The sequence below is a fragment of the Doryrhamphus excisus genome, linkage group LG2 (assembly GCF_037039965.1).
Source record: "Doryrhamphus excisus strain RoL-2023G ecotype Guam linkage group LG2, RoL_Dexc_Guam_v1.1, whole genome shotgun sequence".
Taxonomy (NCBI): domain Eukaryota; kingdom Metazoa; phylum Chordata; class Actinopteri; order Syngnathiformes; family Syngnathidae; genus Doryrhamphus; species Doryrhamphus excisus.
The window spans coordinates 91,125-109,093 of record NC_136358.1 but is presented as its reverse complement, the minus strand read 5'-3'; the positions used below and the strand labels follow the sequence as shown (position 1 = coordinate 109,093).

The 17,969-nt window shown below is 45.1% G+C and overlaps 1 protein-coding gene across 3 annotated transcripts in view; it reads right to left on the bottom strand.

Annotated features, from left to right (window-relative positions):
- Nucleotides 1-591: 591 nt before the first annotated feature.
- sbf1 (SET binding factor 1) overlaps nt 592-17,969 on the bottom strand; it is a 37,242-nt gene continuing 19,864 nt past the window's right edge. For 2 of the 3 annotated variants that reach the window (XM_058067283.2, XM_058067284.2), the window contains 32 exons: nt 16,901-16,978; nt 16,611-16,724; nt 16,387-16,515; nt 13,954-14,052; nt 13,661-13,868; nt 13,357-13,469; nt 12,991-13,140; nt 12,853-12,921; nt 12,327-12,488; nt 11,962-12,227; nt 11,020-11,192; nt 10,860-10,933; nt 9,178-9,370; nt 8,974-9,101; nt 8,722-8,897; nt 8,052-8,188; nt 7,523-7,730; nt 7,250-7,446; nt 6,960-7,097; nt 6,792-6,887; nt 5,557-5,631; nt 4,983-5,155; nt 4,228-4,401; nt 4,024-4,125; nt 3,764-3,949; nt 3,501-3,627; nt 3,282-3,412; nt 2,831-3,175; nt 2,427-2,632; nt 2,217-2,304; nt 1,830-1,961; nt 592-1,620 (listed from right to left, as the gene is read on the bottom strand). In XM_058067283.2, coding sequence (XP_057923266.2) covers nt 1,522-1,620; nt 1,830-1,961; nt 2,217-2,304; nt 2,427-2,632; nt 2,831-3,175; nt 3,282-3,412; nt 3,501-3,627; nt 3,764-3,949; nt 4,024-4,125; nt 4,228-4,401; nt 4,983-5,155; nt 5,557-5,631; nt 6,792-6,887; nt 6,960-7,097; nt 7,250-7,446; nt 7,523-7,730; nt 8,052-8,188; nt 8,722-8,897; nt 8,974-9,101; nt 9,178-9,370; nt 10,860-10,933; nt 11,020-11,192; nt 11,962-12,227; nt 12,327-12,488; nt 12,853-12,921; nt 12,991-13,140; nt 13,357-13,469; nt 13,661-13,868; nt 13,954-14,052; nt 16,387-16,515; nt 16,611-16,724; nt 16,901-16,978 — 4,746 coding nt within the window. In that variant the 3' untranslated portion in view covers nt 592-1,521. The remainder of the gene's footprint in view (nt 1,621-1,829; nt 1,962-2,216; nt 2,305-2,426; nt 2,633-2,830; nt 3,176-3,281; nt 3,413-3,500; nt 3,628-3,763; nt 3,950-4,023; nt 4,126-4,227; nt 4,402-4,982; nt 5,156-5,556; nt 5,632-6,791; nt 6,888-6,959; nt 7,098-7,249; nt 7,447-7,522; nt 7,731-8,051; nt 8,189-8,721; nt 8,898-8,973; nt 9,102-9,177; nt 9,371-10,859; nt 10,934-11,019; nt 11,193-11,961; nt 12,228-12,326; nt 12,489-12,852; nt 12,922-12,990; nt 13,141-13,356; nt 13,470-13,660; nt 13,869-13,953; nt 14,053-16,386; nt 16,516-16,610; nt 16,725-16,900; nt 16,979-17,969) is intronic. The other variant, XM_078794274.1, reaches the window with a different exon arrangement.

Genomic DNA, 17,969 nt, shown 5'->3' with positions numbered 1-17,969 from the left:
ACCAACACTGTATTGTCACTGTAAGTCCCCTTATATTGGTAACTTTGTAATGAGCATGAATAGAAGCCTCACCTGGATTTATCTAATAACATGACAAAATATAAATAAGCAAAATCTACTCACCAGAGATGTCATTCCTCCTCCTCAGCTGGTCTGGGCGTAACTTGGCTTGTCAAAGTTCAGATCAACTCATCAGAACAGAAATGTATTGATGTCACTGGGGGCCGGCCAGCTGGCCCTGTGAGAGGAATCTGTCATCTGATTGGGTAAAGAAACTGTAGACCCAATCTTGTGTATCTCATCTGGTCACACCCCTGGTATATGCAGATCATACATTTATGCACACACAAAAATATGCAATCCATACATCAAATAAGAGCCTTCCAGTTTTAGATTTCTCATTAGTGGAAAGTCATTAGCAGCAGATTCATGTGTGAGAACATTTATTTCAACCGTGTTCTACCAACACTTTGATCCAACCAGCCATTAAAAAAAAAAAAGTCGCCAACAGGCTTTCACACACTCGCGCGCGCGCGCACGCACACACACACACACACACACACACACACACGCACACAATGTGTGGAGATGGGTGTTTAAAAAAAAAAGCATTAGTCACATTAATACAGAAATAAACCAATGGCACATTGAATTCCTAACTAATTCCTAAAAAAGTGGTGCTTGAGGAACATTTTTGAGGGAGAAGTTAAATAAATTACGACTATAAACGTTACATACAAATCTGGAGTAGTATATACAAAAAGGAGATAAAATGCTTCAACGAAGACAGCAGTATATTTTACAAAGCAGGGGCGGCAGGGGTTGTTAATGAGTGCGTGCGTGTGTGCTTATTTAAGTAACAGACGACACAGGTGGAAGACACACACTCACACACACACACACACACCGGGTGATGAGCAGACATTTAAAGGGAGAATTCCAGTATTTTGACGCAGTCCTTGCATATGTATGACCATTTCTGCTTGTCTTGCACTTTTGTGGGAAAGTCAGCAACCAGAACGGACATACAGTATGTCATCTCATAACACTGCTGTCCTATGTCTGTCCCATCCCATAATGTCACCAAGGAACTCCATCCCTTAAAATCTAGTGGTTTGCGTAAAGGAGGGAGGTTTTGTCCACTTTGTAAACACTCTCCATGGCGACTTTCACAGTATTTCTCTGGTACTGGCGTGAGATTGTGGGGGGAAAAAGTATCCTTCATGAACCATCACAGAGCACAAAAAATAAGTGCGCTCAATGTAAAAAAAAAAAAAAAAGATCAATTTCGACCACTGCTCCTCCATCATTCCTCCCCGGAGTGTTTCGTGTAAAGCAAGAAAGGAGCGTTATTAAGATTTCACAGGAGGGTCGGGAAGAATCTTCATGCCGTGGAATGTTTCGTCTTTTTTTTCCTGTCTTCTTTTTCTTAATTTATAACAAAAAAAAGAAAAAACACTGAGATATTATTTCAGATGCAGCTCAGAAGGAGGCGTACGGATGCTAGATCCTGCCTCCCGTCTAGGCGTCTGACAGGCAACTCTGAATGCTGTCCATCCATAGCTGAGCATTGAGGCTGTCCTGGGCACAGAAGTTGTACACTCGTTTGGTTGTCTTGAGCTGGGAGGTGGGGCACAGAGGTCAATATTAGCAAAATGTTGGATTCTAACATCAGTAAAACAATAACACCTCATCTTGTCATTCACCTTAGAAACGTTTGGCTGGCTCACAATAATGACTTGCTACTACACAAGGTAGCTAGCTATGCTAGGTAAAGCTGCCAGGATGCTGACCACTCACAACACAGCCCCGCCCCCCAGGGTACTTACATCAAAGAAGGCTTTCTCGTCTATGTTTTTAGGCGCTCCCATGGCAGGCGTTCCCAGAATGACCGATTCCACGTCAGCCAGCTCGATCACACCTTTACACTCTTTGTCCTGCCTGCTCTCGTAGTAGCGCAGCTGGGATGGACAAACAGGTAACATCAGCACAAAAACCATCATTGTTGAAGGACATTCACTTCACTCATCAAAAACACACGGTTGAGATGCTGCAATACGCAGCTTCACCACTAGATGTCACTATTGACACCACAGACAGCTGGAATGAAATGTGATGTAAAAACATTTTGGAAATGACATGGTTTATTTTATTGAATAATATGCAGTCATGCATTTTGCTCTGGATGCACACCACTGCTACTACAAACTACCTACCTGATGTTTTGTCTTGTCCAAAACAAACCACCGTGGTTTCCATGGTTTCAGCAAGGCGCCTTTCTTGAATAAAATGCCTTCAAAACTTCTAAAGTGAGAGACAAACGAAGCAAAGACACATTATGACATAGGAGAGTAGCTCCACGCTAATCTGAACAGTTGTCTTGACAACGCCCTCTGGGGGATCTACTCGACGCCGGGTCTGCACACCTGTTCTCGCTCTCCGAGCTCTGGAACTGGCTGTAAAGTGTGCTGGTGCTCGGCCGGCCCGGCACCGGCGTGGAGGTGGCACTGGCCTCGCACTCTAGCGCCAAGTTGATGGAGGAGCCCACGCTGCTCTCTTGCAGGTAGACACCCTGAGAGCGTCTCTGGTGGCTCAGGTTGGAGGACATGAGCAGCGAGCTGGAGAATGATGGCTGCGGAGGAAAAAGAAGAGAATTCTTCACTGTGATACTGCTTGTCACCACAGAGTGTCAGTGTAGTGCCAGTTTTCATAATTCATCCAGCAGCAGTGAAGACCACAATTGGTTTTATTACACTATGTCTTCTCAGAGGGCAATACTGCAGAAACATATACTTGGACATACTTGAGAGTAGTACACCCATGGACTCACCTTGCTCTCCAGTTTGGTCTCATTCCTTTGAGTGGCTTTGATTTTATCCCAAGTGTCCTTCCACTTATCCGATACCTGGCCAAGCTCCGCCTCCAGAGCCTGGAGGTCCTGCAGGAGTTTGGTGATGGCGTCGGGCACCGCTTTGCTCAGGCTGTCATAGCAGGGCCACACGATGCGCCTCTTTGATTTGGGTCCGCCGCTGTCGGGCCTTTCAGGCGTCTCCTCTGCCGCCCGCTCCTGCCGGCCCCTCAGCTCCCAGTCATAGGGCGGGCCCTCGGAGAGAGTCTCCTCCGTGTAGAAATCCCACACCTTCAGGTTGGAGATGAAGGCATACGGCCGCAGAACCTGTGCACATCATTAATCACACCCTTTAAAAACAAAACGTACACTGTATATTGATATACGTGTGTGTGTGTGTGTGTGTGTGTGTGTGTGTGTGTGGTGCGCTCACCTCCTCGTCTTCAGGTGAAAACATGTAATTGAAGAAGACCGGCGTCTTCTTGTTGAGGCGGTCTATGTAGTCCCACACGGACTTGCACACCTGAGGACTTTTCCTCTCGCCTTTCTCCTCATAGAGCACTCCTGAATCATTGAATGGCCACTTTTTAGTAATAATAACACTTTAGACCGCCACTGAAAGTGATTGCCGGCTTAAGCAGGTTCACTGTACCTAATTCGATGCGCTCGTAATCCGAGTCAAGCAGGAATGTGCGAAAGCGGTTGGACACGTAATGATAGGCCAAGAACTTCAAGTAGTACTGGCTGAACTCAAACTCCATGGGGAACTGCAGATGAATCTGAGGACAGAGATAAGCCATTCATACCACCTCAGGACTAGTCGACTAATCGATGGCTAGTTCATATTGCATGCTACTAATGCTACTAATGCTACTAATGCTACTAATGCTACTAATGCTTGTACAATGCTCATACTTGATGCACGCAGTCGAGGAACTGCAGGAATACAGGAGTGAACCCGCTGCTCTGGCTGCCTAACGTCTGGGCGCCACGATGGCTGAACCTGTGGCCGAATGACAGCCACTCCTTCTCCACAAGCAGCCGGAACCCGTCAAAGGTTCTGTAGTATGGATCGGACAGCAGCTGCACCAAGGACACCACCTGCAGACACAACACGGCCACGTTATGGTGAATGGTGACGATGGAGTCGCTGGTCTGATCATCCATCTACAAACCTGGGTGGTGACATCCCAGCCGTCCTCCAGGCTGACCATGACAGACGACCCCGTGTCCAGCAGCTCCACCACCAGAACCGACACCTGCAGAACCCTGTGGAGCTACATGCACACACGCACGATTATGGATCAGTCTTGACTTGGCCGTTCAAGTCGCCAGCGATCATAAAGATCAATCGTTTGGAATCCAAGGCAGTCACTAACCAACGCCATCCACTCGGACTCCTCCAGGCAGCGCAGGAAGTACACGCTGGAATCCACAGTGGAGCTCGGCATACAGGCCTTCATCAGCTTCTTGAAGCTGTTCTTCACCTGCCGCACGTCGCACACCTCGATGGGAACCACCTCCCATTGTTGGAATGAGTCCTGCTTCCCGCCCTGCAAGGACGACACATGGCAGTCCCGTTTCAACAAGAATCTTGATATTTGCATCAAAAAGAGGGTCAGGAACCTTTTTAATGTTGTACTGAAGCTAACCAATAATAATACTATAATACTTACTATTACCTACCATTCATGCAACTGCATGTTTTTGTATGGTACTCCTCATCTTTCTTTCCTTTTGAAACGGTAACCTCTGCAGAATTAGCTAGCTCGTTTGATTAAAGGGGAGAAGTTGACGTCATGACCTCTCAATGACCCGAGTAGGCTACGGCATTATCCAATAATAATCAAGTCTTGGTGTCTAACCCAAACAGTATAGGTATTGGCTCTGGCTCCACATTCTTGCAAAGATTTTGCCGTTTTAAGGCGTTGGTCTTAAACTTTTGATCACCCGATGACCAGGCTATTTGGATTTAATGGTTACTTGCAATAAACTGCTGACTCTTACTCTCATTTCTTCTTTTGGTATTGTGAAGCTCTACTAGAACCTCCTTATTAGTGGTCTTAAATGTAGTCACAGATACAGCCCACCCTCCTCGGAGTGAGGTTTTTACGAGTAGACTTCGCTAGCTCACCTTGAGCTGGGCTTTGTCTCCAATAATGTAGAGGTAGGCCTTGTGCTGGCGGAGAAACAGCGCCTCGCTCAGTCCTCCGTTGGGCTGCGGCGACTCTTTCCCGGCGAGCCTTGTTCCCACATCTGGGTTATACGTGCTGAGACGCCCGCTGCCTCGGATACTACCCCATTTACCTGCCACACACAAATGACACCACTGGAACCACGACAGGACGACAGGATCACGACATCACAGAACTTATCCTTGAATTTGCCCATAAATCGAGTAGCCATGCCGCTAAACACGGTAGATGTGATTTAGAACATCCCAGACCACTTTGCTACGCCTAGCTAAAAGACGTAACTCTCACCCATTGGACAGTCAGAAGAATCAAAAAGGAAATGAGGACAAGGACATTGTAGCGTTGCAGCAGCATGCACGTGCACTCACACACAAAAACAGTCAGGACACTGAAGAGACGGCACTCTACTACGCCAAGGACACTGAACGCTTCGGTTTAAGAGATTTGATTAGTTAGACAGTAGTGGACGGAAAGGGGGGGTGGGTGGGGGGGTCGGGATGTGGCCTACTGTACCTCTGGTAGAGTTCCTGGCCTTGCCAGACACTTTGGGCTGAGAGAGGGAGATGACTTTGGCCCTTTGACCAAGAGCTGAGGTCAAATGACAAAGATCAAACTAGACGTGAGCTACAAGGGATGCATGAACTTGTGGTGCAGTTCCAACAACAACAATCTGTCTATTTCCAATTCATCAAGTCCTACACTTCCTATTACTAAAAAGTGTCTGCTGAAGTCGCCATCGTGCTTCTGTTGACAAAGGGGTCATTCCGATGCCAAAATGGTCTGTTATGCCAACACGTGTGTACTATTGTTACCGCCATCATTATCGCACAGCAAAGTGAAACGACAACAGCATTACAACGTGCACAGTGACTTCCTCTTCCAAGTAGAAGCGCGGCAGGATTAACCTGGCGTGAAAAGCATAACATTTGCACACAGTCTGTGTTGTATTTACGAATAAATTAGCCCTTAGCACGCAACTTGTGACCGAAAATGGCGCGCATTGACACTTATTTACATCTTGTCAAATACTGTCTACATCTAGTGGACGAAAATGGTATGCACAACATACACTGTCACCGCTTGGGTAAGCATCACATTCGTGGCATTATTTGGTCCCACTGTGTCCCACGTGAAGCCATGCACCAGCAGGCATCACCGCTAGCTTCAATGATTCTTCCATATAAGAAGCTCAGAAAGGTACTATTATGACTAGTACTATTACTGTATATCTCACAGCTGCAGAAAGAGAATGTGCAAAGAACAGGAAGGAGGCATAAACTAAAAAAAAAGGAGGCACGGACATTGTGGAAGAGGGACTGCTGACTAGAAGATATTGCTTTGGGCGTACTGATCACTTATTAACAGAAGTTCACAAGGAAGATCTAAGAGGCCACACTGTGTTCACGACTATTTCACAGAAACTATGCTTGCCGTAAATTTTGAACATTGCGCACAGGCACACAGCCCCGCAGGGTTTACACGTGTCACAAAATTGTACACCACTGCACACACCAAATGTGTGTTCATTCAAACGAGGCTCAACAACAACATACAAATATAAACAAATGGAAGAAAACCATGTCAAAAAGTGCTCTCGGTTTATTATTGCTCTTGTTCCCATAGCCAAAGTCACAAATACAGTAAATGTTCAAATGCCATTTCCTGTTGTGGGGGGCATTGACTATAACGGGTTTCACTGTAACAGGAGCTGCCTTGCTTTCTCCACAAACAAGATCAGTCTCACTCACCTCCTCGGCTGAACGTTCCAGGCACGTCGTCCTTGCTGCCCATCACCTGCTTCATCAGAGCGCCAATCTTTGGCTGCCTCAACTTATCTGATGAGTCTGTGGAAAAAGCCCCAATCAGCAAGGTTCTTGTCATTGAATAACATGTCCGTTTTGTGTTCGTCCACCGACCTGATGCGTTCATGTGGGTGGAAGTAAATCCGCTGAGTGTGTTCCTGCCAGTGCTCTCGCTGTACGATGGCATTGAACTGATAATGGCCTGCAGGTATTTCTCCTGCTCCAGGCTGGTGGAGTCTGCCTGTGAGGGTACTGCACACACAAACAGAAGGTCCATTTTCTTGTTGTTGTTGAGTGGCTAGTCTCTTTGAACGTCCAAAGGAGTTGAGTTTCAAGTCAAAACCAAATCCTGCTGTCAATTTTCATATACTACATGGGTCTGAGGCATGTAATTAAAATGTCACCTGATGTAGGGGCATTTGAGGACTTAAAGAAGCCCACCACCCCCTTTGCGTGGAGGCCTGCAGAACGCAGGAGGACAGCCTTTGTCCGAGAATTCCTCCAACATACCACGGGGAAGCGGTTTTGGCGGTAGCAGCGACAGATTCTCTGAATGGTTGAATCCGGGATGCTCTGCGGGACAATGAGCAGCCCGGGGTAGCTACAACGCAAGAACACACACCAGATTAAACCCAAAAAACACCGTGCTATCCAATCCCTTTGAATGTGTCGCTCACCTCCTGCAGACTGTATACATGCGGTTAACTGTTGAAATTCTAAAGGGTTCGTTCTTGGAGCGGGTCAGGCTGTTGCTCAGCGTGCCCAGACCCAAGCGTTGGTAGTCGCGGCAGCACGCTCTCTCCACCACGTTGCTCATGGTCTGTCTGTCTGAAGAGCGAATGGTGGAGGAGAGCGTGAGGGAGCTCTGATCCACCTCTTCTGAAACTGTGGAGACACGTTATAGCAAACACTTGAGTTTAAAGAAAGCCTGAGGGCAGCGATGCCAAAACATTGTGTCACATTAGTGTGCTTTGTGGGACCATCAGATGCCACTGTCACTTCACTGGACCACAAATAACTGTCTACTACAAATAACATATCTTTATTCATCTATCTAGGTCAGCCCCCTATAGTGAGACAATGAAAGGCAGACAATGAAATGGCAGAAGCCACATTTTTGTTTGGTAGTGTGCCAGGAGATTTTTCTAAGATGAACACCGAGATAAGGACTGAAAGTGGGAGGAACATTTCCTGTAAAGCTGCTACCTGAAATTTCATCCTCATCCAGCTCCGACTGGAAGCTGCTCCTGTTCTCCCAAGTAGGAGGGGAGTATTTCTTCTTCGTCACATACTGCCGGCCGATGGTCCTCTTGGCGCTCTTCACCAGGTTTTTAGAAAGTGTCCTGAAACAAACCAAAAAAATTCTTAAATCTGTCACCATGCGGGGTCACGGCATCTACGAGTCATTTATGGGTCATAGTCATTACTATCCCAACTCTGGAACTCATTGTCACCAGACATCCGTAACTCTGCCACCCTCCCATCTTCAAATCCAAACTCAAAACTCATCTGTTCAAACGTGCCTATTCTCTTTAACTGCTTCACATGGTCCCCCCCGCTTGCCCATTTATTGGATGCTCTTATTTTTTGTATGTTCTCTTTTATCTGGTATTTTATATTGGTGTTTTTTTATCTTCTGTGCAGCGACCTTGGGTGTCCTGAAAGGCGCTTTGAAATAAATGATTATTATTATTCTTATTATTATATCTCACACACACAAGTGCCTTTTGCTGCAGGTCATGTTGAACAAATGCTTGTGTGTGCTTGGGATATTTAGGAGGGTACTTTGTGGAATGTTTATGTTCGTCAAGTGGTGTCACAAGACATCAGACCAGCAAACTCCATTCAAAATGACGCATAAAACATAAGGTCGTACTTGAGTGACTGGTTTTTGTCCTTGGCCTTGTGCTCCACTACCAGCTTGCCACTCTGACCCACTGTGAAAGCGAACGTCCCCTGCACATGCTGTGGGTATCGCAGCTTGTGGATGTGTTTCCTGAATACTTCCGCCAGGTCGGCTGCGACCTCCTCGTCGAAGGCAATCTTCATTAACTGCAGACGGACCATGAGGAATGTTACAATGGGGCGTGATACAATTTACAACACAAGCGTAAGAGGATTCTGTTACCTGGAAGGTGCAGGACCGTAGCTGTAGTCCCTCCAAAGCAAACTGGTCCATAGCGGCGCTAACAGAGATTCTTTTCTCCTTGGTCAAGGAGGCGATGGGGAACGAGCGAGTCACCACCTGCTCCCCCACTGCAAGAGGATGAATCTTTAAGTGTCCTAGCATAATGTGGCTGTAATGTACACTTGGTACAGTGCAATCTCTCACCCAGCGGGTCCGTGGGAGTGCCCTTGAAGATGAGTCGGTAGGTGGTGAGGAAGATGGCTCCCTCAGCAGGGAGCAGAGGTGGGCCACCTATCAGCCCCGTGGCCTCCTCGCGCCCGTCTGGGATGAGGTGAACACGCATGCCGTCCATCACCAGCTCCTCCCCTGCCAAAAGTGTTGGCCTTAGCAGCTTGGGCTGGATGGAGACAAAAGAAAGAGAGGAGAACAAGAGCATGAATGAATACAGAGGAACATGAATTAGGCCAAGGGGAGCGAAACTGTTGAGGACTCGGGAGGAGGTTCTTAACTCATTCACTACCAGACATTTTTCAAAAGACATCTCCTGATCGATCTTTCAAGGCAAATAAAATATTGTGTTCTATGGCTACATAAACATGGAAAGATGGCAAGATTAGACTCTCATCTTTGATCATATTTGAAAGGTTTGTTTCTCCCTTTTTGCATTTTTAGTAATCAGCAGTAGAGGTACAGTTCAGCAAAATATCAGCTCTCAACAAAAAAGCTTTTTTGGAAAAAAAAGACACAAATTTAGCCATACATATTTATCCAAATATCTAAACAAAATAAAATGGTTGTTTTATTTAAAATTCTCACAGGTGAAAGTATGTGCACACGCGCACGCTATAGTCCTCCATGTTTTTCCACTCCCCGCTTGCTGTGGAGCGTGATACATGGCTAAGATGCATGCTGAGCTCTTCTCAAATGCACTTCTGCCACCTTGTGGCCGTTTTATGGTTTTCCTCTCATCCAGAAAAAACTGAGGTTCGGGGTGAAAAAAAACATAAATACATCTTTGGTAGCGAATGAGTTAATAAATGACATGATGCGACTCCATTCAATCTTCAAGGGATGCAAACATGCAAGTATGAAATCATTTGGTTTATGTCATGCTTTATACAGTAACCATGTCGATGTGAACTGAAAGACTACAAAGTATGGATGAAAAGTAATGTGGGCTATTATTAGGGATGCTCCGATCCATTGAAGACCAATGAGCATTGGCCGTGGAAAAGCATGTGATCGGCATATGCCTTTAATGCCTTTTAAACCCGATCACAAAACCCAATCATCCATAGCACAGAACCTTGTGTGCTCTAATGTCTTGGGTTGCGTTCCCGCTGGACAAATGTCGACTTGTAGTGTGCAGTGGGGGAAATATTCTGCTGATTTTGTACGTTTGTGCAGCCCGTAATATAATATATATATAAATAATAGTACGACTATGGAACATGTTTATATGATAACATGAGGCTGTGTCTTGTCTGGTGAGATGGCAAAAGCTGAACTACCGCCACACATCCTGTTTCCTTACCAACTGTAACAGTTTCTATTGCTGTAAATTTGGCTTGCACTGAGCTCAGCCCCCATCCCTCTCCAACACAACAAATAAAGGCACCCTTCAAAATGAAGGCACGCACGTTAGCGCCCTCGGAAACAGCACCGCACATCAGGACAGCACACCAGGACAGCACACCAGGTCGAGCAATATCACCCAGCATGCTTTTTGCTCAGGCGTCCTGTGAGTCACACACCACAGTTCCATACCTGCCGTGACACTGCGAATCTGAACGGTAGGGATTGGTGGAGAGGGAAGTAGGCGGGGCTGGCTGGGGTTGTTCGGCATGGCCTTTCTTCAGTGGAGCGTAAAAATAGGAATTGGTTACCTTTTGGATCGGCGGTAGCCGTTTACTCTCGCGGTGGACTGCGTCTAACGTCTCGATGTGCATCTGAACGATATCTGAGGACAGGCAACAGAAGCGTAAGTCGTGCGACCTTACCTATTCTCCTATGTGTATTTAGATGTTGATGGTTGCCAGTTTGTACCTGGTATCATGGTGTGGAGAGCCTTGAGGTGTTCGTTTGTCACGCCGCTCTCGTTGCACACTTTGTCTACAAAGCGGTTGATGAAGCGCACCACCGAGTTGGCCACATCGGAACTCTCTGCATCTTCAAAGCCGCTCTCTGTGTCGTAGCTCTCTGCCATGCTCCCTGCAATACTATGGGACAAAAATAACAAGGGATCTTCAACTACCATGATATGAACGCTAGATCTTTTACAACATTTGATATTCCATACCTGGGGATTTCTATCACTTTCTATCACAATGCAAGGCTGTGATCCACCAAATAAGATTCAATATTAATAAATGTAATATTTTTGTTGTTACAGCATAGAAAACCTGTTTATGACTTTCTAAATACATTATTTACCATTAATAGAGCCCTTGAGACAAAAACAACACCCCTATAGTCATTGCTACACTCTTATTATTCTGTGTTTGCACCACATTGCTCAAGTATAATAATGCGCAGGCGATTGGATAACTGCAGGGACACAAGACACGGCTGCTGCTTTAAACATAGCATGCTCCAAAGCAAACTAGTTAGGCTCAATTTTATTAATGCTAACCTTAAGACAGGGTTTCATACAGAGTGGGGAGGAAGGGCGGAGTCAGAAGCCAAAAACTTACCACTTCCACGTGGAATAGGAGGAGAACCCTTTTTTTTAACTATTAACTATTATATCTATTATCCATGCAGTGTTAAGGAAATGTAATGTTTCATTCATGTAACATTACTGACCCCTAGTGACCAGAATACTACATATGAGTGGTCTTTTGATAAGTTTTGACTAAGAATAGGCCATAGTCAATCAAAAAGCGACTATTAATTCATGAAAACCGGCGATAGAGTGAGGGAGCGATGTTCGAACCACAAATTGGCAAGGAACGACCATATACAATACAATACAATGGAAATGCCTACCTGTTGGTTACATAGCTGTTGCTGACACTCTCCACGTCTCCGAGACCTGAGCTCCTGAGCAGGCGGTTCTTGCTGGTGTCCAGCGGCAGCAGCAGATAGCTCATCCTGTTGGCGTAGTGGATAGCCTGGCTGAACACGGTGCTTTCCTCTTTCTGCACTCGCTCCATCTGCATTTCCTTGCCGAGTGTCGGCCAAAGGCGGCTCTGCTCCGATGCCAGCTCCAGCGCGCTGATCTCCCGCCCACTGCCCGATCCCTCCTGCTGATCCTAAAAAAACAAATTGTATTGTTAAGTTTGTTCATGACGAGTGAACCCGTTTCAGTCAACACCCTTCAGACTGGCTGACTGACATCATGAGCATCTTACAGCGTTGTTGTGATGATCTCCGTCTTCTGTCTCCAAGTAAAGTGCCCTAATGTGGTTCTGGACATCGCTGTAGAACATGGCTTCCCAGAACTGCATGTTGGTCCACACCATGTGCTCCTGGACACAGCTGTACGCAAATTGAGTGATGCCTGCCCCCAGTTTCTGTTGATAAGGACAAAAATACAACAATGACATATGAGAACAAATCTCAACTCTCACAAGACACAATGACAGTAGTAAACGATGTTTATGACCTCATGATCAGATAGATTTCTATTGGTTCTTTATACAGGAAGTCAACAGAACAGGTGGATGACAACTTGTCTCATAGGTAGTTATTACTACAACTAGACCATGAACCAGACCTAAAGTGTATACTTGGGGTGTTACAAGACAAACAACTCAATGAGATTGGGTACACAAGAATGAGGTGAATAATAATAAATAATGACAATATATCATAATGCTACTCAGGGTACATTTCAAATGCATGACATCAATTGCGTTGCGATTCTTGGTGGCTTACTCTGCAAAAGGCTGTGACCAATGGGAGAAGGGCGGCTGCAATACCGTGTTCATCCATATGAGAACAGTCCTGAGTAGAAGCAGAGTATAAAACATACGGACAATACTGCATTTACACAGAGCAGGAGTGGTAACTGACCTGTAAGGTGCAGTTCATCATGCGGACTATGTAGTCGAACTGCTGGTCGTCCAACACCGCTCGGTTCTGTAAGACGTGCTGATTGAGTTCTTGGGTCAAACACAAGCGAGCCGCCCGACCTTTCAACGCCCGAAGTACAGCAGGCATCAGCTGCAAAAAATGACATTGACATCAGAACAGCAATATTGTGTTTTATTTTGTATTTAGTATGTATTACAATCTGCCTGTATACTTTTGACCTTGTGTGATGTGATCAATGTTGACCCTACAAAATGTTCCAAATTGATAGAACATTCATTCCCGACTTAGTAACCACGTTTTGCTGCAGAATTCCCCAAACTGAAGAAACTACTGAGTCATCATTACCTTCTTGGCCTCCAGCATTTTGTTCTCGAAGATGTATGTGATGCAGTTCCTGACAACCTCCAACCTGCGGGCGCTGTTGGCCATGACGTTGCTGTTCCGCTCCACAATGTCCCCTGAGGAAACGTGGCAGATGCGTCCAGAGACTCATTTATCACCGCGGCACTTTAATGAATCCCGTTAAACACACGCCGAGAGAGAGATCTAACTTGAGGGGGCTCAAAGTGCAGATGATGAACTCAAGTTTTCCCCAAAACACACAAAAAAAAGTGTTACTTCTTTATTTTGGAGGTTGGTGAACGCTTACCCAGTGCAGGCCCAGACGGCACCATGCCCTTGACCTCCGCCCTCACCACAGGCGGTGCCGACTTGAGCTTGGCGGCAGCGTGGTCGATGAAGAGCTGCACTGCAACTTCATCCAGCACAGGGAAAGGAGCCTTAGTCTGTGTAGTGGTCTGGCCATTTTCTGACGGTCGCTGGACTTTATGCATAGTCACTGCTGGGTAGGGATTTTCCTGAACAAAAAACAACATCAATGGTTACACTCAAAAATCTCTCTGAAAAGTAGCATTCGTTGTAAATGTAATTTGGAAAACGCACATTTTTAAAGAGCTGCTCAGCCAACTCCTTGATATGGTTCATGACTTTGCGTGGACAGGCCTCCTCTTGTCGTATTCTCTCCACCTCATTGGCTACCAGCTGTGGAAACAATTTGACAAATACTTTTATGTAAACAATGATCAAAATCTACCAACTCTGATGACTATTGTACTTTCTATCCCTTTCTTTGACAATAGGACAAAGACACAGAAAAATAACAAATTATGAGTAATTTTAGAGACATGGAGAAAAAGGCGTATATAATAACTGAAATTATTTTCCAGGACACAAAAACAAGTTATTACGTCAGACACTAAAGCGTTGTTTACCCTTGCACCATTTTGCCTCCCCAATGTCTTGCAATTTGCTGTGGCAATGTGTGTTATTTATTTACTTAGTTTGCGTTCTGTTTATGGATAAAGTACACACTTTTCATGCCAGAAAACCATGCTCTTGCACGTCTTATTTACACTTTGTCAAGTACTGTTTGTGCACCACAATAGTCCGTGCAACACGCATTGTTCCCACAAGCAGTTGTTGCATTATTTGGTCCTGTGTGACACCCCTGGCTTCATTAATTTGCAAATTAAAAACCGACAACATGTTGAAATCCAGACACGAAGCTCATGTAAGGTAGGACAATCCGGAAAGAGCAGGACGGAGGCAATAAAGTAGAAAATTAAGAGGCAGGGACAGTGTGGGAGAAGACATCACTCTGGGCATTAAGATCACTTATTATCAGAAATTCACAATGCACATTCAGTCATTCAGTCTAAGATGAGAAGCCCAGGCATCCCTCTCCCCCGGCTGCTTTGTCCAGCTCCTCCCGGCGAATTATGAGGCGTTTTCTCCAAGGTATCCTACCGGTCCGACCTACCCTGAACTCCTCCCAAAGGAAGCATTCTAACCAGATGCCTGAACCAACTCATCTGTCTCCTCTCAATGTTAGAGGATCAGCGACTCCAGTTCAGTAACAGTGGTCCTTCCTGTATGTATAAGGGAGAGACCAGCCACCATACAAAGGAAACTCATTTCAGTCACTTCTATCCACAATCTTGTCCTTTTGGTTAGCACCAAAAGCTCATGACCATAGGTGACGGTAGGAACGTATATCAACCGGTAAATGGAGACCAGTGCAGAGTCAACATGACTGCGGATGCCACACCAATCCGCCTGTTTGACCAAAAATTGCTGAGATGTCAGAACTGGAATTGAATGAATAGTGCAGCTAGACCACACAGCTACTTCCCTCTACAGTGTCTTCTGAAGTAACCCCCTTTTTAAATTCGGTCATCGGATTCTGTTATTGTCCAGCAATCCCTGACAGGGCCTTGCCCTCGTGCGGGACTCTTGAGAGCTGAAAAATCTATGTTGCCAACATCAGAAGATCAGCTGGCAAACGTAGCTGGCAGTATGCCCCGTGTATATCTCCTGACACCTCTCCTAGCCAGTCTCTCAAATGGGGGTCTTCCATCCACTCACTTTTGAATTTGGACTGTCTTCCTGTCACTCACTCCTGTAATAAGAGGACAACACACATTTGAAAATATCTATTACTGCCCATTTTTTATTTTGGTTTAATCAACCTGCCAAGCCCATTAAATTGTATTTCATTTGTTTCAAAATAAAATCAAATGGACTGATTTACAGCAGCAATGCTAATTTAGCCATGTTGGATCATATTCATTTACACTAACAACAGTGTCAAAACAAAATGGCAGCTGAACATGTGATAGTTCAAGTTTTCACTGCCGCCTTCGGTCTTGGGTCGCATGGTGGCCTAGTGTTTGAATCTCTGTTGGACTTCTCTGTGTGGAGTTTGCATGTTCTCCCCGTGCATGGGTTTTCTCCAGGTACTCCCACATTCCAAAAAAATGCCTGTTAGGATAATTGATGACTCTAACCCATAATGTGAGTGTGAATGGTTGTTTGTGTTTATGTGCCCTGCGATTGGCGACCAGTTCGGGATGTACACCACCTTTCACACAAAGTCAGCTGGGATAGGCTCCAGCCTACCCCAGTGATCCTACTGAGGATTAAGCCCATTATAAATCTCCTCTGCTGGTCACGCAAAAGAGGACAGGGAGAAGCCATCATATCACACTCGCAGACCAGACTTGCAACACTTTTCTACTTACAGTCGCGAGTTTTGTCTCTTGGTTCCAAATCTTTAAAGGGGTCCTACATTTGGCTGCAAAGTAAAGTGGAAGCAGTGGGTTGCTGTAAGCCAGCCGAAAATGACCCTGGGGTCGCACTTTAGAAACCACTGGCCTAGTGCGAGTGTGCCCGAACACAATTTCTTACTTTATGTGTCTATTCCAACAAAGCGACACAATCAGAAATGTTTTTTTAATGTCCAGGGAATAAAAAATCCTGGTCAAAGGAAGGAATAAATGGATGGATAGATAATGTTGCATCAACAACTGCACTCACGTCATCAAACAAATCCGTGGCTCTGTAAGGAGGTCCTCGCTCGGACACAAATCCAGCAAACGCCATGCCATCCAACACCTTCATGAGGAAGTCATCTTCAGTCAGCGCCCTTTGGCCGAGAAAGGCAGCCTGAGGAAAACATGAGAAATCCAAGCCCTTCATTCAAAACATTTGATTTGAGTGAGTAAACCGTGCTACATTCAGCATGGAGGGCCTCATTCTACCTTATGGAAGCGGATAACAGGTTCGGGGTGAATGCGGATGATATGTAAACACCAGCGATAACCCTGGAAGAGCTGAGCAAACAACCACAGGAAAACTGCCCGGATCTCCTTATCCTGAAACATACAACATTGTCCAGATTAAGTCCGAAGCCACATTTGAAATGAAAGAAACAATAGTAGTTAGGACGTCATCTTAGCATGCAGACAGTGCAGACCACAAACAACCACGGGATATTATAAAGGTAATTTATTGGCAGCCAATCTCCAAATTGTTGAATGCTTAATGTCACCTGGATCTTGAGAGCAGAGGGTTGCGAGGACTGAGGGGGGAAGGCATGATCAGCAACTTCCAGCTCCGGATCCAAAACCTGCAACAGCCAAACATGCCATCAAATTTACTCAAAGAAACAAACCAACACAACCACGATTGTCTCATTTCAATCAATCAATCAATTACAAAAGCTGAGTGATTTACATAATTTTTTTGCTCATGACGTGCTTATGTCAAACATACACTATGGGCGCTTACATTAAAAGACAAACGGAAGCACTTCGTACAGCTCAAGTGGGTCTTTCGTATGCGTTGCCGGCATGGTGCATGTGCACCCCGCAAACATAATTAGTGCAGCCAACGCACATTCAGATATTTGTACGTCCCACATGTGTGTCGAGATATTACTACACTACAAGTACGTTCTTCACGAACAAAAGAAACCACCAAGATTTGGAGAAAGCCAAAAATCCATAAATAATAGTGATATAGTAAAAAATATGAATAAAAAAAACAAACAAAACATGATGGTTTTGTTTTCCATTCCTATTGCATTTACAGAATTATGATGTAAAAAGCAATATTGACTTGAAATTCTTCCTGTCACTATTTTTCACGATAACACTGTATAATACAAAAGTGAGTACACCCCCTAACATTTCTGCAAATATTTAATATCTCTTCATGGGGCACCAACATTGAAAAAATTACATTTAATATTGAATATTATTGACTATATAGTATACATATGTAATTTGTCATTTGATTACAGCACATATTATGCCAAAACCTTTGTTTACAAATATTTAAAAGCACATTTCAATAAGCCCTGACAGCACTGATATAATCAGTGTTTAAAATTATTAAAAAAAATAAAAGGTAACAAATGTTTTAGACCTTTAGACCGTGTTCATGCAACAATGACGGCAGTAGATCCCGACCGAGATGAACCAATCTCATCCTCGATTCAGCTAAGCCCTGATTTAGGGTTGCCTATCAACAATCTATAGCACCATTGTTCCTGCATGCTTCCCACACACCAGATTACATCTCTTTCAGAAACACGCTGATCGGTTTTCCTCTTTTGC